The sequence below is a fragment of the Cervus elaphus genome, chromosome 1, assembly GCF_910594005.1.
Source record: "Cervus elaphus chromosome 1, mCerEla1.1, whole genome shotgun sequence".
Taxonomy (NCBI): domain Eukaryota; kingdom Metazoa; phylum Chordata; class Mammalia; order Artiodactyla; family Cervidae; genus Cervus; species Cervus elaphus.
This window is the reverse complement of record NC_057815.1, coordinates 75,753,052-75,780,501: the sequence shown is the minus strand read 5'-3', so window position 1 is coordinate 75,780,501 and position 27,450 is coordinate 75,753,052. Positions and strand designations below refer to the sequence as shown.

At 32.7% G+C, this 27,450-nt stretch overlaps 1 protein-coding gene across 1 annotated transcript in view; it reads right to left on the bottom strand.

The window, feature by feature from the left end:
• Positions 1–27,450, bottom strand: part of ELP4 (elongator acetyltransferase complex subunit 4) — a 227,412-nt gene that overhangs the window by 107,962 nt on the left and 92,000 nt on the right. Inside the window, exons 8-9 of the mRNA XM_043908655.1 lie at positions 23,039–23,147; positions 20,010–20,116 (exon numbers count right to left, since the gene is read on the bottom strand). Of these exons, the coding sequence (XP_043764590.1) occupies positions 20,010–20,116; positions 23,039–23,147 (216 nt within the window). The remainder of the gene's footprint in view (positions 1–20,009; positions 20,117–23,038; positions 23,148–27,450) is intronic.

Sequence of the window (27,450 nt, the reverse complement as noted above, 5' to 3'; positions counted from 1 at the left end):
CTACAGTCAACAATAATGTACTGTACGCTTAAAATTTTATTAAAAAGATAGATGTCATGTTAAATATTATGACAGTTTTTTAAAAAAGCAATGTAGTCAGATATTTAACAGAGTTCCACACATTATTAGCTTTCCATTCATCAAGTATTTACTAAACATCTGTTGTGTCTGAGATCCTGAGTTTGGTGCTGTGGATGCATTAGTGAATAAGAACATAACACAGCTTTTGTCACCAGCTTATGGCAACCCAGTCCAGTATTCTTGCCTGGAAAATCCCATGGACAGAGGAGCCTGGCAGGCTACAGTCCATGGGGTCGCAAAGAGTTGTACATGACTGAGCAACTTTTTCTTCTTCTTTCTTACAGTATGATAGAGAGACATCAAGGAAGTAGGAAATTAAAATAATATTCTAAGTACTATTTTAGTAGAGATAATTTAGAAGATATTCAGGGATACAGAACAAGGCTACCTAAACCTGGTCTTGGAGAATTAGGAAAGACATTTTAGAAGAAGTGACATCCATTTCAAGGATTGAATGGTGAATCTTAAGACTAATCTGGCAAGAATAATTGGAGGAAAGTGGAGAATATTTTTGACATTTACAAAAAACCTGGAAGAGACAGAGTGGGTGAATGTAGGGACTCCAATTGAGAGTCTGTCTGCAACTTGGAGCTAAGACAGGAGATGAGGCTAGAGAGATGACCAGAGACCAAATTTTGAGGACATGCATTTTGATAAAAAGCACCAAACTAGACTAAAAGTATTTTCATAAATATTTACTGAATAATTAAGAAAAACTTATGGATGATCTTGTCTTCCAGGTAATTAGTCCTCAAAACTTCAACTGACTCAGTATATACATTATATTGAAATAACTGTTTCATCCAGTCAGGGTATCTTAAACACTCCCACAAACACACACCACACCCACACCCAAAGGAAATTTTATCCCAATTTCTAAAGCAAATGTGATGAAATTATTTCAGTGGGAAATAATTATTCCTTCTTGATACAAACATGTGACTTGAGTGTTGCCAATCATTTTACTAAAAATAGTCTGAAGAGCACAGTGATTTTGTCTTATGTGATGGCATTAAAGCATTTTCCAAGATAATTTTATATAATCTATTTACTAAAAGGCATGACCACTTTACTGTCTTTTCTTATCACATTTTTCATCCTTAGGCATAAAAGTATATTTTAAAGAGTGCTAAAAAAAAGTTAGATTAAAGCCCTAAACAAAAAGCATAATTATTTAAATACTACACATTTAAATATCTTAATATAGTTGTTTAAATTTAAAATAAACAAGTTCTACTTTTCAAATGAAGCAATTACTTTAACAAATCATAACTATGAATTATCATTTTTTAAAATTTTTGAATATTTACTGTGAAGCAATGTAATATCCACTCTTCTGATTAGAAAATAGATGCTTATGGGAAAAGTGGAAGCAATTTTATTTAAAAAAATATGCAGATGCATCGTATAATAAAAAAGTACATTTAATGATCATATAATTAGAAGGGAGGAGTAACTGGCTATGATAAGATAAATGGATCACAGATTTTACTGCCTAAGTTAAAATTTAGCACGAAATTAAGGCTGCCTAACATCAGAGTCAATGTATAAGTTAGGGTTTTTCAATTTAATCACTTTTGGAATAAACAACACATATAAATAGTTTACTAATTAATTAATACTTTGATAGTGCCCCCTTTTCTTCAGATATACATCTTTGAAGTATATTATACAATCACTGGTAGAAATTACAGAGTTTAAATAAAAATTATGGAAATTATAAACAGTTTACTCAAGTTTTTTTCAGGATACTTATTTTAAGTGATGTTACTGAACTCTTACATAGCTCACTGGTAACCATTAGTTGAAATAAAAACACTGTAGAAGATAATAAAAGTTTAAAGCAGATGAAGCTCATTTGTTAAAAATAATTTATATTGCATCCAAAAATATAAAAGTGTTTCACTTACTATATTGACCAAACAATTATCTCCGAAATAAAGTGGACGATTATTTGACATTAGGTGTTTTAGAAAAGCTTTGTTCAGAATGCTTAAGTGATTATCCTGGTGTTTCATAAAACATTTCATAAAATATTGCTTTATACTAAAACAACTTTTCCAAAGGAATAATAAACTTTAATTAAAAATAAAGAGGACAGTTAGGAGTGAGTTTATCGAATGCTTGTTCTGATGAACTAACAAAAGTACATGGGCAAAACTTTTCAGGCCATCTGAACATCTTTAGGGACAATCACAGAATCACATTTCACCAATCCAGGAGAGATTAAAATAAACTCCGTTTATAAACAGACTTCTAGATGTAGTCTTTGAAACTCCATTTAATATTCAATGGCTTTGTTTAAATATCCCCCGTTTTTTGTTTCCAATTTAGATGTTGTTTACTTCCTATCTCCATGGTAAGTGGTAACAATTTGACTGTTAATGGTAAGTACCCTTATTGTTAAACCCTCCACATACATTTTGAAAATTATATCAGATTTCTCTTTTTCCAGGGTATTAACAGTGAATCTTTACATCTCCTTGTTCATTATCTCAAAATGCTGAAGTTCCTGATTCCAAAAGAAAGATATTTTTACAAAAAAGATATGCAGTAAATAAGTTTATTTTACCAGATAGCCATTTTCTCTAGATTCTACATAGTAATAGTAAAAAATGATAATTAAGCCTACATAAGGACTCTTTATCAAAAACTATAATAGCATTCCCTGTGAGTGTTCAATTTATCATTCTTTCAATCTATTTTTAATCTTTAAAATAATCTGAAAAATATTTTTATGTTAAAATGAGAGAATCAACATCTTTTAGAAGTATTTTGTAATATAAAAATTGATTGAGATGTTTCAAGAACTAATAAATGTAGGAATGAGTGAAAATACTAAGAGCAAATCTTTGATATTTGACAACTGTGGTGTATGTAAGAGAGCATTATAGAAAGCATTAAGTATTTTTAAAAATGACTTTGCCATTTTAACACATGCAAAACTAACCTAAATGGTTGAAAATGTTTAAAAGAAATTCTGATGAAAATTAGAAAAATTAGGGCAAGAGACAGGGAGACAGAGAAAGAGAGACACACTCACAGGGAGAGCGATAGAAAGAAATCTCGCTTCAGCTACAGGCACAGTATAAGTCTTGTTTCACAAATAAAAGGACCCTCTGTAACATATGGAGTAGTTACCATGTCCTCCCAGGGATGGTTGGTAGTTACGTTCACCTCAGGTTCATCAAGAAGAGGTGAACTGTCAAATATAATTTCAGTCACAGGATGGTTTGGTTGAGACAGATTAGCGGCATGCAATCATGATAGATAGTTTATCCTAGCTCCAAACTGCCGCTTGGGAAATCTTGAACTCCAATGAACAGAGACTCAGTCATTATTAGTGTCAAAAAGGTACACAGAGACAAAATTTGGTTGGCAGCATGAAAGATGAATCAAGGCGAAAAAGTGACCAGTTGCATGTTCAGAATCAAAATTGAGAGGCCTACTACAGTTTGGAAATACTTTAAATACCAGAATAGTCATATATTATTTGCTTATTGATCAATATTTAAAACATGCTTCTCTAAAGTAAAATGCATGCAAAAAGACAATACAAATTACGTTTATCTTATTTCAAAATCTTTGTTCTCAAGGTGACACAGAAGAGTCCCCTATCATAAGTCAGCAAAATATTTTTTAAAATTTATATATTTTTCAATATTTTTCCTTCAGTTGGACAGTCCAAGAAAAAAAAAAAACAAACTTCAAAAGAAAAAATGTAATTTTGTGGAAATTTTTAATATTTAAAGGTTGTATAGTCTGATGACTTTCTTAGGAGGAAATCGGCATAAACTTAAAATGTGGAAGAACTTAACTAAACAAACTCCTAAATATTTTCTAAACACTGGAAAATATATATCTATACATTGCACAATACATTATTCTATTAGCAAACACAAATTTGGTATCTTTAAATCAGACCTCCCCCACCAACCAAATATCCACAAAAAGAATGTCCTCAAGTGTCACTGCCTGAAGTGATATGCTCTGACAAATCTAACAGCTCTTTCTGTGTCATTCCTAATGCACTTGTCACTCAGTATTATCCATCCTCATTAATGACAATGGGAAAGTTTATCTTGGGAACACGTTTTAAATCATCTACTCTTTACAATGGGACCATGAAATCTCTTACAAAACATGAGGCGGGAACTACTCTGACAACAAAACCTCTTCCTGGCAGCTTTATTCTTAATTCCTGTTCAAGGAGTAATCTGTTTATTATAAAATCATACAGAACAATATATTAAACAGAATTTGAAACAAGAATAGCTAGTGTGATTTTCAAGCTTACAAGTATTTTTACAACATTTTTATTAGGCTGAAAACACTTAGTTGAGTCCTTTTTGTGTGGTTTCATGCAATCTTCTTTTCTATTCCATATTATAAACACCTTTGAAAAAGAGTTTTATCTAATTTTAAAACAATTTTTACACATCAGGAACACCAATCTTTATATAATTATTAAAAATAATAATAATATGCATGAACTTTGATAAAAACAATTTTAAGTAAACTGTCCTTACATGTTTAAATTTCCCAGTTAAATGCTGAAAGATTCCAACTCAAGTATTTAATGACTTAAAAATAATCTTCCAGCTCCCAAATTACTTTTAATAATATATTTACATTTTAAGCATCAATATGATCTTATTCCCTTGCCTGAGAAATTCACAGCTTTTTAAAAAAAAAAAACCAAAATAATAAGCAAAACTTCTTGATCATATTAGTGTTTACCTACGGTTTTGATTTGACTATCAATTATATACACCAGATAGTGTGGCTAATGAACAGTTAATTTTGGAAGGGTATCCTTCACTGATAAAATTAATACTTGTGAGAAATATATATGTATGCTCTTACTATTCAGTTATCAAAAGCTTAATGCTACATTTTTATTAACTTAATGTATAGTAAACTAATCAGATTATAATAATAAAGTTGAAATATCACATTTAATGTTGATTTTATAGTTTTTAATTACCTGAGCCCATTTGTGAATTCAAAATGCTACAAGGAAAACATCAAACTTTAATAAATTGTATGAATCTGTAATTTAGACTTTGTACTTCAGAATTCAGGAACACTACTTTAATATTTCTAATTAAAGCTTATTTTTTCAAAAAAAGTTTCCTCTAAAGGATGTTGTAAAAAGTATATGAGCGCCATGCTTAAGATTCTAAGTTAAACATACAATAAATACCACTAAATGGTTAATCTGGTTTTTCAAAAAAGAAAAGAAAAATTTAAGGAAAACTAAGAAGATACACACATAAATTATAACCATTCCTTATAGTTATAAAGTTATATAACTATAGTTGTAGTTAATGAACATATTAGGTGTTCATTATGAATAGAATGATTGTATATACAAAATAACAAGCTTCAAAAGGGAGAATTAGTTTTAATGGGTGGGACATTGCTTCAGCATTTGAAAGTAGTTTCTAGCAACTGTCTGTTGGCAGAGACTGAAATGGGTTACCTCTAAGAACGTGGGTTCCACATGATTACAGAGTGGCTAGGTGGGAAAACAGGTGCATGCAATAAGAAGCTGACTTTGAAGCACATTAAACTTCTTTCTGATTTTAACCTCTTAAGAAATCTAGGTATTTTCTCAGAGACACTTGCATTAATTCTGAAAGTGCAAACTACACATCAAATGATTGTAATCAATTATTACTCAAACAGACCTTAATTTTGAGACTGCAAATCATATCCCCTAATTGACAATTCTCTCCATAAATATTCTTGAGAGTATGCAGCCTTCTCAAGTAGGGGTTCTTCTTTACAGCAAACTTTCTCTATAAATGACCAGACAGTAAATATTTTTAGACTGCAATCCTAAAGGAAATCAGTCCTGAATATTCATTGGAAGGACTGATGTTGAAGTTGAAACTTCAATATTTTGGCCACCTGATGTAAAGAACCAACTCATTTGAAAAGACCCTGCTGTTGGGCAAGATTGAAGGCGGGAGGAGAAGGGGAAGACAGAGGATGAGATGGTTGGATGGCATCAGTGACTCGATGGACATGAGTTTGAGTAAGCTCCGGGAGTTGCTGATGAACAGGGAAGCCTGGCACGCTGCAGTCCGTGGGGTCACAAAAAGTTGGACATGACTGCGTGAACTGAACTGAACTGAACTATTTTTGGCCTTGTATGCCATAAGATCTTAATGGTCTAGTGTGAAAGTTGCCATAGCCAATACATAAACAAAAAGGTCTGGCTGTGTTCCAGTAATGTTTATTTTAAAAAATTATGGGGTTGGACTTGGCCCACAGACCAAAGTTTGCCACCCTCATGCTTTAAAGCATCAGGGTCACAGCTGATTTTAAACTTTTAAATTTACTTTCAGGCTTTTAAGTAAAAGTGTTTTACTTCCCTAATTTTACATGGAGCAAAGCATAAGAACCCTTCTAATAAAATGATGGGAGTGTTATAATGATTGAATGCTAAAGCAAAGAAATGGCCCGTATTTATGGCACCATGAAGCATCACATTTCCAAAATATATTTACATGTACCCTTTCTGTTTCTTGACTGAATTACACATTAAGTCACTAGGACATGTGAACGAAGTGCATTCAGTTATAAAGTACACAGTGTAAAGCTCTTCTGAATATAACTGTCCTTAAATTTCTATCTGGACCACAATGGTTTCCCAGGAGAAAATTCTTAAGCCAAACTAAAGAACTAGATTGGTCCTTGTCAGCTTCATGTGCACAAAGAGGTCAATGGGATGATTCTTCAGTAATGATAGTTACAGATTTTGTTATTAGGGAAGTGACATTAGTTGCTTTACTGCCAATGTGTATTTAAATATGAGCTGGAGAATATCCAAAATGCTGTATTCAACTTCCATTGTACATAATTATTTCATTCCTAACTCATAAGTCTTAAAAATCTTTACAATATTTTTGTGTGATAAGCCAGGAAAACATATTAGGCAATAAAATAAATAAAATAAAATAAAACATATTAGGCCAGAGAAGACCAGACATATAAACAGTTACTTAAAGGGTCAAAGGGGGTTAAAAGGTATAGGGACTTTAAACCCGGAAATTAGGATTGTTTTCTCTCAGCTCTGGAGGGCTTTTACAAATTTAGTCTGAATCCAGTAGTCCTCTTAAGGAATCAGGTTGGAAAACTTATTGATACTTATGGAATGTTTATTATCATACATTTTTTTAAGATAAAGCATTCAAAATAATTTTCAAAGGGCAATAAAATGACAGTGAAATCAGGACTCAAACAGAAGACCACATTTTATTAACTAAAAATTGTATCTTATCATTTCCTGTCTAGTATTTTTGAGGAATGCAGTTCTACTTTATTTCAGCAATAATGATCCACTATATTCTTAGCTAATTTTTTTTGGTAGCTAATATCTTTGGAAGGCTATTTTACTTAGCCTTAGGCTCAATATTAAGCATTTATGGAAACATTAGCATTATCAGACTATTATATGTAGTCTGAAATTGTGAGATTTTTACAGATCCACCTTCAATTGTTTTGAGCACTGTCAAGAGGACATTCATTTGTTCAGTCATTTATTTAATATTTTTTGAGGACCTACACAATCATGCACTGAACTATGAAAAGGGGATATTGTGATGAGTAAAACAGACATAATTTTAAAGCATTTATGCCCCTAAGTGAATTAATTTGCCCAAAGCTTCCATACTTTACAAACAATGGTTAAGCTGGTGTTTCCACTGTGCTGAAGAAGTATGACAACAAAAACAAATCAAATAGTGCAGAGTAGATACTCAACAGCCAAGTAAGAAGCAGAGAAGGATCACCTGGGTCAAAGCTATTCCTGGCTACTTACTTAACTGGCCTCACTGAACAGCTTTAGTATTTGTATAGACCAATCAGTCTTATAGATTATTAAAGGTTATTGCTATCATCTGATTATTTTAAAAAATATTTATTTATTTGGCTACATCAGGTCTTAGTTGTGGCACATGGGCTCTCTAGTTGTAGGTTTAGTTGCCCTGTGGTATATGTGGGATCTTTGTTCCCCAACCAGGCATCAAACCTACATCCCCTGTTTTGGAAGGTGAATTCTTAGCCCCTGGACCACCAGGGAAGTCCCTATCATTTGATTCTTGATTCAAACCCATTGTTAAACTATTTTTGTTTGACACAGAAGATTTATTTTGGCACTGACTATAAATTTAAATATTTTTCATTTTTGATAGTACACAGCAACTAGAAAGAAAATTAGGAGTGGGTAGTTGTGTGTCTGAATGATCGGGGAAGCCCCAAGTTGCTGTGTGTCTGAGTGGCCAAATTCAGACGGTAGAACCTAGAAAGTGCTAGTTAAATTTATTTCATTAGTGTGTGTATGTGTGTGTGTGTGTGTGTTGTGTATTTACTAATTTGACATTATTTTGAGGATAAAAAACTACGTAGAGCTCATAAATACATATATAAAACATGCAAAATACAAGTATATTAAAATTATTGTAAAATAATTTTTTACATGAAGTATCTTCATCATTACTTTTATTTTTATTCTAAAGTCTTAAGTTACTGAAAGATCAGGTGACTAAATTCAATTAGCACAGATCATTATGTTTTCTGCCCAACTGTTTTTCTCCCCTAAGAGAAAGACTATAAAAGATAACTGAAATAAATCGCTATCCAGCTTGATTCCTTTTTTATACCTATCTCTGACAAGTTTTGAACTTCAACACAGAAAAAAGGGATTAAGTACAATTTAGCCATTTTGAGACATGTTAGCTTTATGGTAAAGGCCATTTGAACACAACCATTGTGCTGTGTTTTTTCTATACCTCAATAAGATCCATATATTTAATTAAAAAGTGTGTGTGTTTGTGGATGTGTGTTTGTGTGTATTGTGTATGTGTGCAATTTCCCTTAAAAACTATAGTTATATACTCTAACAATTTTCTATAATTATTTATGTCAAGAATATAGCACTAGTGCATTTGGTTTTGCTCAACATTTTAGCAGCTGTTTATAAAAACACTAATAGATTAGTATTGTGTTAGTTTTCTTCCTTGCCCACTGAATACAAGATAAGTTGACACATTTATTTACAGGCTCACCAAGGGCAATCCATTTCATGCTATAGCATTGACCCTTCACAAAGATCTTGTAAATGAGTAGCCTATTATAATACATACAAGTGACCTTTAATTGCACCAAGAGGCTTTGTGTTAAAAGCTTTTTCAGTGCTAAACCATAGCTACAGTATAAGTTGGTAAAATATTTCTTAGGTTATTGAGCAGGAATATCAACAAAAAATTTCCTCTCTCAAAATGCGTAAACAAAAATTTTGAGGCATTTAACTAAGTCTGCGCTATAAGGATACATTTTAAATAATTTGATCATAAAGATAAGCTATTTTTCTAATTATATAAGAATTAAACATTTAGAACATTCATAAATAATTCTTATAAACTCCTAAAATCTAATCAAATACAACTGTTTTTGATAATAGCTTCTGGAGACAAAAATAGTTAAACTTGATAACAGCTTTATTTTTCACATGAGAAAATTTTAATTGTAGTTAAAAATACCCCCTCTCTTTTAATCAAATGACTATACAATTGGAACTTTTACTACATTGAAATGTGTAGTGAGGAATTATATACCTAACAAAACATATCCAAATACATTCCAACTGTTATTCATATTAAGTGGTGATATTCAAAATAAACTTTCAATAAAGTATAGGGTCAGATATTTTGACTGATTTACTCTAGAAATTTTTGAATGACTGCTATATATTTTTGACATTTTTATAAAAAGTTGAAACTAAATACTCAGTTTCATTAAACCATTCATATTGGGTATCTTATTTCTGGAAGGCTCATGCCAAAATGATTTAGTTTGATTCTCTACAACAATGGTGGGTTGACTTGACAGCACCTGACAAAACAGCTCAGTGAACTTCACTGTACCACATACAAAGAACCTGAACAGGATGCTCTATGAAATGTCCACAGTGGTACAGAGTTATGACAGTAATAACTTTGACAAAACTTTAATTTCTGCTTAAATAAGAGAACTACTTTACTAGTTGTGTGGCCAAAGGCATTTCCATTACACCTCAGTTTCTCTTAATTATTTACTATTGTCCCCCAAATCTTACCTTTTAAAAATTAATAATTTATATTTAATCTCATGTTTCCTTAATGAGCAACACAATTTCTTATTATTAAACTGTAGAAAACTTTTTTTCAGTAATATTAATTTATAAAAGAGGAAAATATTTTGTGACCATAAGATTTTCTGTTTAGTTTTGCCTAAAGGTGGTATTCAAAGAATTTCCAACAAATGAAACATTTGCAACAGAAAAAAAAGGTTTTAGTATGAATGCATCAAAACTTCATTAGAACCAGTTATAATAAGAGGGGAGGCAAAATTAGAATTTCTTTTTTAATTTTTGAAAAATTGAATTTGATTGACTCTTACTATAAAAGTTGTATGTACCTTAATTATCACAAGATAATTTTTGATGCTCCAAAGATAATACATTAAAATAATTTAGAAAAATATAAAATATAAAAACATAGTAACTGAGCAAATTAATATTTGTTAAAGTACCTGAATGATGTCAATTATATTTTAATTACAAAAAGAGTACCTTAATGTAGAACATAAGTGGATACAATAATAATATATTGTAATAAAATCTGGGACATTTTTTGAACCATATCAATATAGTTGACTAGAATATGGGAACCATATTTTCTTTACAGAATGCTTTCCCCACCTCATTTCACTAAGATATAGAAATCCTACAGATGTGGATAGTCTTCTAGAAAATGGTTTTATATTGTTTGCAAATTAATTTTTCTATTAAAAACTTCTACCATACAGAAGAAATGAGTAAAAAATGAGGAAAGAACAATCTTGCTAACCTAATATGTAAACACATATACACATTACACAGAAAAATATTATATAAGAGAAATGCTAAGATAAACCAGTTTGATTTTCATAACGTATTTTATAAAAATAGAGTAGAAATGCTTTCTAGGAATGAAAGAATTTTTAACTTGAATGTTAAATGATTATATATAAATATGCATGTATATATACATACACACATACACTTGTGTTTATCCGTACATATATATATCAGTTCAGTGTCCAACTCTTTGCAACCCCATGGACTGCAGCACACCAGGTTTCCCTGTCCATCACCAATTCCTGGAGCTTGCTCATGTCCATGAGTTGGTGATGATATCCAATCATCTCATCCTCTGTCGCCTTCTCCTCCTGTCCTGCCTTCAATCTTTCCTAGCATCAGGGTATTTTCCAATGAGTCAGTTCTTTACATCAGGTGGCCAAAGGACTGAAATTTCAGCTTCAGCATCAGTCCTTCCAATGAATTTTCAGGACTGATTTCCTTAAGGATTGACTGGCTGGATTTCCTTGCAGTTCAAGGGACTCTCAAGAATCTTTTCCAACACCACAGTTCAAAAGCATCAATTCTTTGGCACTCAGCTTTCTTTATAGTCCAACTCTCACATCCATACAAGACTACTGGAAAAGCCATAGCTTTGACTAGACAGACCTTTGTCAGCAAAGTAATGTCTCTGCTTTTTAATATACTGTCTAGGTTGGTCATAGCTTTTCTTCCAATGAGCTTGCCTTTTAATTTCATGGCCGCAATTACCATCTGCGGTGATTCTGGAGTGCAAGAAAATAAAGTCTCTCACTGTTTCCATTCTTTCCCCATCTATTTGCATGAAGTGATGGTACCGGATGCCACGATTTTAGTTTTTGAACGTTGAGTTTTAAGCCAGCTTTTTCACTCTCCTCTTTCACTTTCATCAAGAGTCTCTTCACTTTCATTAAGAGGCTCATATAAATATGGGCTTCCCAGGTGGCACTAGAGGTATAGAACCCGCCACCAATGCAAGAGACATGGGTCGATTCCTGGGTTGGGAAGATCCCCTGGAGGAGGGCATGGCAACTCACTCCATTATTATTGCCTAGAGAATCCCATGAATAAGTGTTACACTGTGAATTAAAATAAGGTAATATAGAGTATAATTGAGCGAGTATTTCAGATAGTCTAGTGAGGGAAGACCTCTCTAAGAGGATGATTGAAATATCTAATCTATAATCCATTGATAAGAGAAAACCATAAAAGGAAAGGAGGAATGAATATTCTGGACATTTGCTGTACAAAGACACTGAAGAAGGACAAATGATGTTTTTGGTATAACAGTATCCTCAAAGCTACCTTAATTTAATCTAACATGAAGTTCACGGATATCATATTTATTAAACTCTGTTATATATATCTTAACATATATAACAAATAGATGGGGAAGTAGATGGGGAAACAATGGAAACAGTGAGAGACTAGCTATGACCAACTAGACAGCATATTAAAAAGCAGAGACATTACTTTGCCAACAAAGGTCCGTCTAGTCAAGGCTATGGTTTTTCCAGTAGTCATGTATGGATATGACAGCTGGACCATAAAGAAAGCTGAGAACCGAAGAACTGATGCTTTTGAACTGGTGTTGGAGAAGACTCTTGAGAGTCCCTTGGACTGCAAGGAGATCAAAGCAGTCAATCCTAAAGGAAATCAGTCCTGAATATTCATCAGAAGGACTGATGCTGAAGCTGAAGTTCCAAAACAGGCCACTTGATGCGAAGAACTGACTCATTGGAAAAGACCCTGATGCTAGGAAAGGCTGAAGGCGGGAGGAGGAGGGGACGAGGTTGAGAGGATGAGATGGTTGGACGGCATCACCGACTCGATGGACATGAGTTTGAGCAAACTCTGGGAGTTGTTGATGGACAGGGAAGCCTGGCATGTTACAGTCCACAGGGTTGCAAAGAGTCAGGCATGAATGAGTGACTGAACTGAACTGATATATATCTTACCCTTCCAAGTATCCTGGAGGATATGTTAATAAAGTATATGTTCTTACATTCTAGGAACATAAATATGCATTTAGCTGATGAAATGGGACAGTCATGATTTGTCATCATTTTCTATCTTCTTTTTCTGTCTTTCTTAGACACTATAAATAACAATTGTGGGAGGAAAGGTTTTAGGGAGTAACATGTAAACTGGATGAATTCTGCTACAGCAATTCTACAAAGGCTTTAAAAAATTTCTTGAAGTATTGCAATATAATTTTCCTGGAGCCATATCATAAAACATATACTGAAATGTTTGTATCTGCAAAAGTTAAGAAGGAGATCTTTTTCTCTTTGCACTTTGAGGGGATGCCGAATCTATATCATCTTGATCTCAAAGAGGAGATTACTGCACTGCAAGTCCCACAAAATCCTTAGCAGAGACACAGAGACTGAAGACTATTGGGCAAGATTCGAAGTATTTGATGTTTGCTTTATGCAACTATCTCACTATTCAAATATATGCTTTCCTTAAATTTCTGAAGTAAAATATCATATGAATTAATATAAAACTAGTGGAATGTGAAATATCAGACCTTAAGTTCAATTTATCAAAGGATCATTTTTACATAAAAATGATTCACAGTCAAGGTGTCATACAATATTTAAAAGTATTTCTCAAAGAAACAGGACTCATTTGATATAATTAATTGTAAGTTTAATATCTTAGGTGTTGATGACCATAAAGAAACTTTAAGATATGGAATAGCCAAACATGAGTTTAGTCTTCCTTGCCAAATGAAGCACTGATGTTCTGCCAGCCCAGCTCACAGGAAGTATGCGAAATGAACACAAAAGCAAACAGGCCTTATGCTGCCTAAGGGAAAGTCAGCAAGATGGCAGCTTCAATCATTTGGAATAATACTAAAGCCGCCTTAGGCTTTTCTCAGAATGGAAACATGTCACTATTGCTGCAATATTCCAACAAATCAGAATGCAGAGAAAAGAACACTTATGCAATCACATCCTGGAAGGGCACTTTACTCAACATATAAGTGGAAAATAATTATAAAGAAATTTCAGAAAAATTGTCAGTGAACATAAATGACTCAGGGAAAAATGTTCTTTCTTTCAAAGCACGAAATAACTTACCACTTAGAAACAATTTCCTTTTACATTCTCCTGAAAGAATTATTAATGTAAAGACAAATTTTTATGAAGCAGTAAGTGAAAAGTTTGGGATTCACGCTGCCAGCAAGAAACACTCATTCCCACCACCCCCCCCCCCCATACAGTACTATTACTTTGGAAGTTTGATCAAAGGGAATAAGCTTTCACAACATTTATATAGGAAGTTAAAAAATACTTCAAATATTTTGGGAACTTACCTAATCAGTATACTTTTAGCATGTGTCTAGTCATGTAGCCATCTTTGGTCAATCATCAAAAAATCAAAGGCAAATTGACATGACTCAAGCCTAACTTTAATACCGCATGATTGTGTCGTGTAAGCTTGTTTTGTGTGAGAGCTGCTGTGGTTTTAGCAGAGAGATTAACGACCGGACCTAAGCTGGCCTCCAAACCTTGCCCTGCTGATGCCTCAAGCTCTTTGAAGTCTGACCATCATACCTGGCAAAACAACAGTGGGAACTAGGATGGTGTCAGATCTAATCAAATTGTTCGCTGCAGCATAGCTAACTATGGGCTTCACTAATTGGCCCAATTGCGGATTATACCTTTTGCTACAGATTCAGGACAATAATTTAGTTAAATGATGTTTTTTTTTTCCCCCTTATCTCTTCTAATTAAGATTCCAAAGTGGGAAGAAATAGGATTAGACAGAGTCTCAAAACTGTGTTCCTCTTAAGGTGGTATGCACTTTTGATAGGCTCACTGTGATGTGTGAAATATATAGAGCAGAATAGTAACCCAGCTTCTGGAGAATCTGTGAAACCTATGTGATATTACTGTATGTCTACATCACTTGAGAATGAAAGTGCAAATATGGAGATGGTAATAAAATGAACATTAAAATGTGGACAGTATAAAATATTTCTGTTACAGAATGTTAATTTGGGTTTACTTTTGACAGATGATTTTATCTATATGACTAGATGTCTATGTTCCACTTTGGTTTTCTTTTGCTGACTGTAGTATATTTGGGATTTGAAATACCAATTAATACTTGTGCAGGGCATCATTATCAGAAAGGTTTACCTGGACTACATGGTTCATGATACTACAACTTAATAATGCTCCTGAGCCACAAATATATGTTTGACTATTTATTTTTAAAGCTTTTTTTTGATGTGGACTATCTTTAAAGACTTTACTGAATTTGTTACAAAACTGCTTCTGTTTTATGCTTTGGTTTTCTGGGCATGAGGCACGTGGGATCTTAGCTCCCCAACTGGGGATTGAACCAGCACCCCCAGCATTGGAAGGCGAAGTCTTAACCACTAGACCACCAGGGAAGTCCTGTTTCTACTTTTTAAATTTTAGTGACATAACTGTGAATTGACATGTAACTATCCTTTCTCCCTACCTCTAGATATGGTAAGCATGCTCTCATCTTTCTACTTCTTATTTAAAAACAGGAAAAGCTGTTAAAAAAAAAGTAGGGGAGTAAGGAAACCTAGGACCAAAGATAGCATGCAACACTCTAAATTTTCCAAGGTTGTCATAGTGACTGACATGCTTGCAGTTTGCAAAAGCCTATGCTTTTCTAATATGTAAAATTTTTCCAAAAAATTCTACTTAATCATATCAAGTATACTATACTATTAATATAAGGCAAATTTATATGGATGGCAAATACTATTCTGATCTTAATACTTAAGAATAAATCTACTAAGCATGTAAAAATAACAGCTAATAAATGCCAGTTAATCAATTATTCTGTGAGAAAAAGTTCTTGGTGATTGGAGAAGTGCTGAGGTCCTGTATTCTGAATTAGGGCAAAGTATAAGAGACAATTTTGAGTAAAGCTGATTTACTTTGATTTTCTGAACTTTTAGTATTCATTTAGCATACAAAATACGATATTTATGATACTATTTTTGAACTGTTAAAAGGCTATGTAAGTATTGTTTATCCTTATATTGAAAATTTGCAGTGAATAGTTTAAGCCTTTTGCTTATTTCAGTGTACCCCTGTAACTGCACTTCCTGATGTGAACTTCAAAACACCGAATCTTAGAGCTGGAAAACAGTCCCATCACCAAAGCAGAAAACATGTTTGTAATAACCTTAATAGAGTCAAGATCTAACATAACAACACATTATTATCATTTATACTAGAAAACTTGATTACTAGAGTGTGTTAAGATATGACCAAGCTGAACAATACAAAATAAAAACAGTACAATAATATTAAACTCAGGTAAAAATGCTAATCTTATGATGTCATCAAATTAAATGTAGTCACATTTCAAATCCTACCAAATCTCTTAGGTACTATAATTGCACCATAATTACTAATATAGACAGAAAACTGGTTAATGAGGATCCCAATGTTAGAGAAGCCTTAGAGAAAATTAGAGAAACTGAAAAACTACAAATCTAAGTAGTTATTTCAGCTTGGAAGTGAAGTTATATAACCAACTTATACATTTTATAGAACTTAACCGAAAAGGTAGTGTTTATAGGTCACCTGACTAGTGGAACGTACATAATATTTATAGCTGAATTATTTGGGCTATTCTTTAAACTCTACAATTTATCTACATTACATATATTTAAGCAAAGATTTTATACCTACTAAGCCTATGACTCTTCTTAGTTTGGGGATAGACAAATACAAAGATGAAAAAGACATAGTTTCTATATATCTAGTCTATTATTATACCTTTTAAAGCCTTTTCATATAGAATATTTAATCACAATATAGAAAATATAATAAGCCAGAATAGTGTGGGGTATGCAAAAAAAGGCTTAACAAATGCTAATTACAATTGAATGGAGCTATAGTAAGGTCAAGAAATAAATAGTATATTATGGTAATCAAATATGTTGACCATATTTGCTAGAGAATTACTACGTATGATTTACAAAGATTATCAACATTCAGAGAATTGGAAAGCTTTTTCTTTTAACCTGAAGCCATGTTTAATCAACTTTAAACTTTCTCTTTTACTTATTCAGACTGCATCCCAGGATTTTAGGGTCATTACTATAGATAGGATTCTGCTGTTGTTTTGGTAGGGGAGTAATTTATACAACTTTATAATTGATGAATACTAAGTATCAGTAAAAATTTACTGTGATTAGACAAATGCTCCCACCTGAATCTGGACAAATACCAATACATGCTCCGAAAAGGAAGAAACATTCTTTTGCCTTCTTGAAATCACTCAAAAAAATTAGAGATTATTGATTAAAGTTGCTCTACCTGTTAGAGGCCCTGGGTAGCTGTTATAAAAACATATTCAGTTTTCATACGTAAAAAAGGCAATGATTTAATAAATCAAAGAAAAGGGATGCTAAAAATAGACATGAGGGGTTTTTACTTGTTTCTTTTGCCCCTAATTTCCACTTGTGCCACCTTTTGAGACCATGTTACTCACAGTAAATTCCAACATGTAACAAATCTACCTGCATAGAATCAGAACTAAGTTATTTTTGCTTTACCCGCTAAAACCACCTTTCCTTCTGAAAGTAAGACATGGATTCAATGTCTGGCGCATTAGAGCCTCAAACTTTACACATTAGTATAGTGTACATCTCCCCATTTTTTAAATATTGAGGCAGATTTAAAATATATTTATTTGTTGAACATATTAAAACACCGTCACTTGATAAAGGAATCCTTCCAGCACCCGTAAGATTTCCTACCTATTTCCATATGCATTTTATAACATACAATTTAGTGCTATATTTAAAAGTATATGATTTTATCCTGTATGTATGTACTTCTGTTAGCTTTGATTCTTTAATTGTATTTTTTCTACTTACTAAATTGAATGTTATGGCAGAAACAAATTATTTAGAATATGTTTCACTTTTATTTCTATACTTAAGAAAAAACCATATTCATTAGGTTAAAATCCCAAAAGGTAAAGGATTTGATCAAGTGTACTAACTTTAAAAAGAACTACCACCTACTTGTGTTCTGTTTTCAAATACTGGTTCCAAATCATAGGGTGATCAATTATATTGGTTCTCTTAGTTTAGAATAGTGGGAAGAGAGAGTAACGGAACAGAAACCTAGATCTTTTATCAGCTCCAGTGGCAACATATAGTCACTGTGAGAATCTAAAGTTATTCAAAGGAAAGGTCCCATGTGACATTATGTAAGTCCTTTATTTCTACTCCCTCACCAATGAAATAAGAGCCAGTTGTATGTGTGTGTGTATGTGAGAGAGAGAGAGGGAGGGAATAAGCATTCATATTTTTATGAATTCATATTACTGTGCTAACCATCTTCTCTGGGTGCAACATTTTTTTCACTAGGGATTCTTATTGCTTAGTTTGTCTGGTGACAGACATGATACCTTAGACCTGGTTATCAGAATACTCATCTTGGGAGAATGGTGCCACATGAAGAAAAAAATCTTACATCTTTCATTAAATATATAAATTCAACCTAAAAGAAAATGAGGAGGTATGCTTTCCTTGTGATGCTAACTACTGTTAACTTTATCCTTCTAAAAGTGTTAGCAGTATTATGGTAAATTACTCAACATTCTGTCAGGAAAACTGAAGCAGTATTGAACAATTACAGTGCTGGGTTCCATTTCAATGGTTCCTTTCGAGAACTAAGGCAAATTAGCTCAAGAATCACTATTTCTACACTCTCCTTCTTTTGGCTTTAAGTGGCTTTTGAAGGGAGTATCCCCAGATGAGAAACTTCCAACACTCCTGCAGAGATGACCTGCTTGAAGAACTGGCTGCCTGATTAACTATTAACTGCTCTCAATAGGATTAGATAATTAAGGACATTGATGACCATTAATTAGGAGGAGGGCACATTAATTTGTCACTGGATAGGGCCCTTACAATGATTTATAGGTTAGTGCTACTTGCAAATGTGAAGGGAAAGAGAAAAAGAGAGAGAACCATTAAGTTACCTTATCAAGTGGCCAGCTAAAGAGGGCAGAGGGTCAAAAAAGGGCCAGAATGGTCACTTAAGGGTGAAGTCCCAAACACCAAAGCAGTGCCAAGCCACATTGACCATCATTTGGTGATGAAGTTAAAAATATGCTAATTTATTGGTGGCAATTCTCTCTTTTTATGGTTTCAAGCAGTTAAGACAAGTGGCCTGCTTAAGAGCTTTTCATTTGAAAAGAGATTAAACAAAATGGTTTGTCAAGGCTGCTTGGCTGTTTTATGTCTTTGTTAAAAAAAAAAAAAATTGCACCGACTATACTGATAACTATCACATCACCCAAAAGCCATCTCTCTCTCTCTCTTCTGAGCATTTATTTCGTTAATAAATACGTCAACTTTAATTGCTTAATAGTGCTATGTTCATTTGCTCTTTAGCAAGATTAAGTTGAAATAAATCTTTTGTACTACTACTTTCTGTCACTATTGCTGGCATAAAAGTCACAAAAAATGTTTAAGTTTCTGTAGAAAATTTACTTAAAGACACTAGTGTAAATTATACTTTGTTTTATTCAGCACAGAAAGCAGAATGATGATTTCACGAATAGTAAAGAAACCTGCTTTTAGAATGTAGATAAGAATCCTCTATTCTTCGGCATACACAATTGTGGGTATCATTCACATTCCACACATAAATAAGCACAGCTCATTAACATTTAATTAAATATGCTTTTGAATGCCTTGGAAATATGCATATCATACTTACCATGTAAGTTTGGAGCTTACTTTTTAACAGATATTTAAAAGAAAATCATTTTTGCCGTACTCTTCTGATATACCATTAGAATAAAAGGCAAAAAAGAATAGTCTAAAATAAATTATTCTGTTACAGCCAAAGAACTTAAAAATGTCTAGCATGAAATATCTCCTATGAACTGCATTAAAGTAAAAAAAGAGAGAGAGAGAGAGAGAGACTTTTACCTCAAGACTGTGAACTCAAACATAAAAATTCTCTCTTACCTCAATGGTGAACAGCTTCTTTTTTAATTTAAAAGCTAAGTCTTTGACATCTGATATATCATAAATCAAGTTATTAAGTCGAGGAATCTGCCGTATATGAATAAGACCTTGTGGAAAGGAAATGAAAAGAAAAAAAATTCAAACACACTGTCACTGGATGCATAAATTAAAGAGTCTTACAGCAGAATTCTGTAAATTTACACACAAGCATCCTCCCCCTTTTAAAACTGGAGCTTACTACCAGGAGCAATGAAGCAAATGGTGTGATTATACTCAAGTAATCAGGCAGAATAAGATAAACAGAAATCCTTGTGCGAGGAAAACTAATTGCACTTTGGTAGAGAAGTACAGATGTAAAGAGGGATCTTAATACTTGTCAAAACTACAGCTGGCTTGTCTGTGATTTTCTCTTGTATTTACAGTAAGCAAATATGGCTATCACCTTGCACGCTGCCCACGGCACCACTGAGTGATCTTTATTTTATTAAATGCACCAGTAAGCAGCCAGCAAAACAAGGCTTATGGGTTACTGATAATCAGTGAAGCACTAATGAAAAGTATTTCATTTTATTCACCTTATTAATGACTTGAACAAACCACTGAAGAAAACTACATTTCAGGGCACACTCTAGGATCAAACATTAACCCCCACGCCATCCCAAGACACTCATTTCTGTGGCATGTCAGACCTTCATGGAGCTGTTATAAGCTTTGTAACAGTGCTAGGTAAACCGTGAGCTTTGGCCTCTTGTCAGTAGAAACACTTGCTAATTTTTTCTGACAAGGGCACTGGATGGTTTTTGTGCAGCTTAATGCAGTTTCTGAGTAAACTCAGGGTCATTTGCCACAGATGAAGACATGGGAGATTCTTCAGTGCATCTCTCTGCCTGACTCAGCCCATATTTAAAAATCACCATTCCAAAGACACTGAACCCTCAACATGGGGAAGAAGGCAAAGCCAGATTTGAACAAATTAGATAAATCTTATTTATGTAACTGCTTCTCAAGTACAATATATAGTTTTGTGTGTGTGTGTATTTGGATGCTTAATAATGTACTGTTGTTAGTTTAAAAAGGTCAACCTCCATTAGAAACGGCTTCTTCAAAAATATCACTAAAATATCTGACAATTTTTTAAACTTAAAAAAATGCAAAAGGTGTTATTAAGAAGATAGCTTTTACATACACATTAAAAATATCCCACATGGAGTTTTTTAGTAAAATGTATTAGAAATAATCACACCATACATTGGCACATTTCGATTTTAACCTTGTAAGTGTTTGTTTAGCTGACTATTAAATCAGGAGGCTTTACAGAGTGAATCAGTGATTCTCAGGTCCTTCTTATTAATAGAAACTTTACTGATCATCAGAACTACCCACTAATTTGTGGGAAAAAAAATAATCAGTCCAGAGAGTACAGTACAAAAAAATTAAAGCTTTTCAATCCTTGAAATGTTTCAATCAAAATAATATTTTTTGAATGTAAAATATCATTTTATATTATACTAAACTTATAAACTCTTAGTACTTATAAATGATATTCAGTTATAACTTATAAAGGTAATGTTTAACTTGAGTTGTTTTAAAAGAAAATGTAAATAATAAAGTATTTTACCCAGTTATAAGACACTTAAGTCCTGGAGCTATAAAGTGCAGCATGGTGACTATACAATACCATATCGTATATTTAAAAGTTGCCAAAAGAGTTAATCTTAAAATTCTCACTAATAGAGAAAAAAAGGTGTAACTAGTGTGGTAATGGACGTTAACTAAAATTATTGTGGTAATTTCTCAGTATATACATAACACTATGCTCTATATCTAAGACTAATACAATATTATACATCAATTACAGCTTAATATAAATTTTAGAAAAAGAAAGGGAAATAGTTAAATCTGAATAGTTCTCTTTCTATCAAAGTAAACAGTAACATAGTAAATGAATGATACAGAGGGTTAATCTGGGCTGATACCACACACGCTCTTATGCAATGATTATGAGGTAAATTATTTTACATACTTTGGGTTCATAGTTTATGTTTTCTAGCCTTTTAAAAAATACTTGACTATTAGTACGTGCTATTTCATTATTTTTTAAAAAGTTTTATGTCAACTCTTCAAAGCACTGGTGGTTATAAGTATCTTAGAATTTTTTATTTGATAGACTCTAGAAATTGCCACAGTCCTACGATCACAATCTTACACGATCTTGTAGCAGGCTTCAAGTAAGGTATTCAGTCTTTAGACTAAGATGTCCATGGAAGTTAGCAGTTCCACAATAATAATAGAAATAATTAGTATTTACTCAGAAAAAGGAAACAGGTAAAAATCTGTTATTTACCACACTCTATATTCAGTTTAGAGCTAAGATAAGAATAATTACTAAACTTATCCTATTTAAACAGTTCTATATAGAAACTTTTATTTAAAAAAAAAAACCCCAAATTAACCAAATGGCTAAAACACTATTAATATCTTCAAAAAATTAAAGTAAAAAGCCTGGTTAATTGACCAGTGTTTATGCTAGGGTAGTAATACTTTAAAATTTGCTCATAACTCCAGCAACAAAATGAACAAAGTCCAAATATAATAAAAGATGTTCACTTTCTGAAAATGTGACTGACTGGGACTTTTTAACTATAATACTGTATGAATTTTATATATCATACAGTTAAGCTTTGTAAAGTATAAACCACTATACACAGCTGTTATTATAATTAATATAATATTTATTTCTAATATGGTTAATAAGTATGACTATTTTCACAGCAACTTTAGGTACAAAATGTACCTCTGACTGAGCCATGCCTTAGTATCTGGGTTTGACACTTTTCAAATAGTTACCATGGTTCATAGAGTTAATTTAGCTTGGTGACAAACTGCCATAAAAAACTGGCCAGGAAGGAAAAACATTTAACAACAGATTTACTATAAAATAAAATTCATGTTACATGACAGTAGATATTTGTCCAGATTCTTCCAGGCAATAAGAACAGGCCCCTTTGACTCTTAAAGGTGTTGCTTACCATGATAATCCTTATATAATGGGTTGGTTTCTTTCTCAGAACCAATAAATGATTCCAGACCAACTACTGTATCTGACAAGTTTGTAACACGAGCAATAACTGCTTTATTCTGTAAAACAAAGAAACAAAACACTCATGTTATATTTAAAATATAGCACCTAGGCAATGTCCTTATGCCATCTCAATGACAAATTGTAGAGAACACATACTATCAACACTGAGAAATAACTTAAAAGTTAAAGCTACCAAGGGCAGCAAACTGGATGAAAAATAAGCGCTTAATTGAAAATTTCAACCCATGAAGGTATGCTATTCTAATTTGAAGAGTGAGGGGGTGTACCTTAGTTTTTGTAGAAAACGTTAAGTACTTTTTCTCTTGTCTTAAGAGGCAAAGCTACCTTTATTTTCACATACTACTATTTTTCAAATTACCTATTGTCCATTGAGAAATCTGTTAAACACTAGGATTCAGAAGCAGTGTACAATAAGTAGAATATGGAAGACAAGGTCCCACTATCATCTGTCAGCTGGGACCAGGTCCCAGCCCTATAACAGCTGAGGCCCTCTGTTATTATATTAGAAACATGGAAGGGTCTGCAGCCTGACTAGCTCTGGAGTCTTCCATTATTTCTTTCCAGATGCTGCTATTTGGCTCTGGGGTAACAATAAAGGCAAAGAAAAGGTGTTAGATGACCAGCACTAGACTAGTAGCCTCCCTATTTCTTCCCAACACAATAAGACCTGAACCAAAAGAACTGCTCAACAATACATTATAAAATATAGTGTACATAATGTACATTATGTACACAGTGTATATAATGTAATATAAAAATACATCACATTTTAAATATCAATATGTCTAAAATACCCAGAATTTCAAGGCTATAACAAATGTAACAATTAAAAATATAACCATTTAATACTCTTCAGGTTTGCTTGAATTATTTGATTTAATATAATTCAGTCTGCCTTATAACCCTTGATAGGGTGATAGGTTAGTAAACTATTTTAAAGGTTAGAAAAAACATTTTTAGAAAAATGTTTGATCTGGAGATCTAGATAAGTTGAAAAAAATTGTTGCTTATAACATTTTGATAACTTTGAAACTCCTATTTTATACACTGGTAATGTCTACCATTTTGAAACTAATCTTTTGAAGAAGGATGGGAAATGTAAAACAGTTGAGACAACTTACAGTCTGATACTATATCCCTGTAGAAGAAAAGTCCAAATATAATCATACGTTCACTTTCTAAAATGTGACTGACGATTGAGCTTATGGGTATTCCCCTGTTTCTTAAGTCCTCTTAACAAAGACTACATAAGAATAAAAAATAAAAGAGGGCTGGTCAATGTTACCTGGTTTGAAATACATAGTAATCTGTCACTAAATATTATGCTAAAGTGACTAGTTAACTCACATCTAGGGCAGTACTTTGAAACTCCTCTGTAGGTAGAAATGTATATTATAAAAGGAATATTACAGCCTTTGAATTAGAACTCTTAAAAGGAAGCAGCAAAAATAATTATCCTTAATTGTCTTTAATACTTTCAATCACAGGGGCACCAAGTATAGAAAAACAAACATCATTTGGAAATGCCTATTTTTTTCCAAGGCAATTTTTCATTCAATGGTGAGAAAATAATCCAGATTGATCCCTTACTTTCAGTTCCATGCCACAGGGGATGGTCCTACTCCAGGAGTAACAGGGGTTTCAGAGGCCATAAACACGTTCCTCTCAATATTTCTTTAGCCAAAGACCATTATATCAAACTCATCCAGGTTGGGTTTCAGCCAGTTATTCTTCACCCAAACAAAAATGTCTGCCAGACATTCCAACAGCTGGGAGACAGTTCACAATGAGTCAACTTGAAAATGATTCATTGTGCTGAGTACTGAACAATGTTGGGGTGGGGGTGGGGTAAGGCCGAGTAGGTTGTAGAGGGTGAGAACAAGTGGGAGAAGAATAACCATGTGGTTCTCCCACTAAGAAGGATCTTAGATAACAACCAGCAGACTCTTATCATTTCATTTTTAGGATAAACTCAACTGGGAAGAGTACTCCTGTCATGGACCCTCAGATGAACAAGCACTTATAAAGGCTACTGACAATATTTAATCAAAAAGGTCAGATTTCCTTTTATCTATACTAGAAGACTAAGCCTTTGTATCTAAATAGCTGAAGCTAAAATGATAAAAGTCAATTTCTGTTGGAATTCAACTATTAGGATTTCAGTGATATAAACTGGGGCTTTCTTAATAATAGAAATTGTAAGGTTTAAGGATGGATTTAGCCTTCCATTCTAGTAGGATATAAGCAAGGTCCTGCATATTTAAATGGTCAACTTGACATTTGTTATTTCAAAGAGGATTTCTTTCCTTACTTTAACCTTAAAATTTACTAAATAAACTACTTCTATTGTAATATCTGTCTACATTGTAAGTCTTTTTAAGAAAATTTGTGGGGGATTAAAACAATCAATTGTCTACTTTGCAGAGGAAAACTAATGAATTAATATAAAATATAAAGATAGCCTATATTTTAAAATCTCAGAAACTCATTCATATATTTCATTTATTATGCTTCTAAGTTCCATAGATTTACATCAGTTATAAACTACAAATTAAATTCTATCTTAAAAGCTTCTATGAAGTATCAGAACAAGAATAAACTTTCTAATATTACCATAAAATAAGTTACATTTAACAGTGACTTTACTGCTTTCTGCACAGCAATTTTGGAAAACAGTTTATGTAATATGGCAAACAAGATTAATTGTGAAAGTTCTATAGAATTTGAAAAATGCCCATAAAATAAAAAGCACAAGAGATTACATGAAAATAACCTCTAAGTTTCTGAATGAGATAAAACTTTATCTTAATTATAAACTCATTTCAGTCTTCCAGTTATTTGGAAGAGCATAAAAGATATTTGAGCATGTAAATGTACTTACTTTTCAAAAGTTCAAATAATGTTGAAGTTACTTCTTTACCTCCAAGGTTCACAGGGAGTGTGGTATATTGATGTAATCATATCTTAAAACTACTCTTGTCAGAAGATCTTTCAAATCATAACATGAATACTAAATGGTCTTTTAGATAAAAGGTAGGTAAATTTATTTAAAAGAATCTAAAATCGACTGCTTTTAAAAACCCTTAAAAGCATAATAATAACAATTCACTCTAGGAAGAACACACTATGGATAATAAATTGCCTTATTATAACCCGAAACATTCAGACAGCTTTAACATAATGATTTTAGCAGAGATCTTGAAACTAGAACTTCTATATTCTCATATTAAAAGATTCTAAGTGTTTTTATGTTACTAGCTAAGATGTGAAACCTTTTTGGTACAGTATACATATATATTTAGAAATGGAGAAGTAAAGGTATTTGTGCATCCCTTACTTAGACATAAATTGTGAATAATTTTTGTATTAATTTTGAAGTTAACACAATATAGTTGCCAGTAAGGAACATCTGAAGAAGGATATTCGGAACTCAGAAGTATGAGTAAATTAATTGCTACACTGCATGCATGGCATAAGGATATCACCCACATATATACAATGATCTGCCACCCCTCCTACTTGCCCATCTGGATGAGAAAATCTAGGATGACTCAAAAATCTTTCTTACACTAGACAAATCTCCCCTTCAGTCCTGGGTGAAAGTTGTCAGCTCTGGATAGTAGCCAAGACATGACTAGGAGGGAAGCCAGAAGAGGAGAGAGCCAGGGTCCAGGAGTTTTAAGAGTTTGCTGGCAATCTCAAATAGCATTGTGTTAAGTTACAAAAAAGGTTCTTAAAAACTTTCTGTTGCAATGTAATTTCTTAATTACTGAAATCTAAATTATGTCAAGTGATGTTGCAGATAAAAAAGGCACACTAGAATGCCCAGTTGACTACCTTCTTACTCCAATTTTAACTTCACAGAAAAACTTTACAGAGTTTTTGTTTTGATTGTTTCTTGTTTGGTTTTATAGAATGTTTCCTATTTGCTTGTATAGAATGGGAACCTCTTTTTACTAGGAATCGCCAAATCCATTAAATGGATTTTAAATAAAGGAAGGTTAGTTTAACGCCCTTTTCCAATTCAAAGCTCATAAAGTCAAAATCATGAACTTTGTTTTGTTAAGAAATAAAAATTCAACTACTGCCATCAAAAGCTCCCTTCATTTTCTAATAAAAATAGTTGAGATACTTATTCAGAGTAACCAAGTAACAGTCAGACTATATCAAACCCTAAGTATTTCCCTCCTTACTGGGACCTAATTACCTCAGCAACATAAAAGAGATAGTTTGCACCAATACAAAATATACTTCCAGGAAAGATTTTAACAAGAAAGTTAAAAAGTAATTAACTAATCACTTAATTATCAAGAAGCCTGAAAGGAATAAATCAACTGA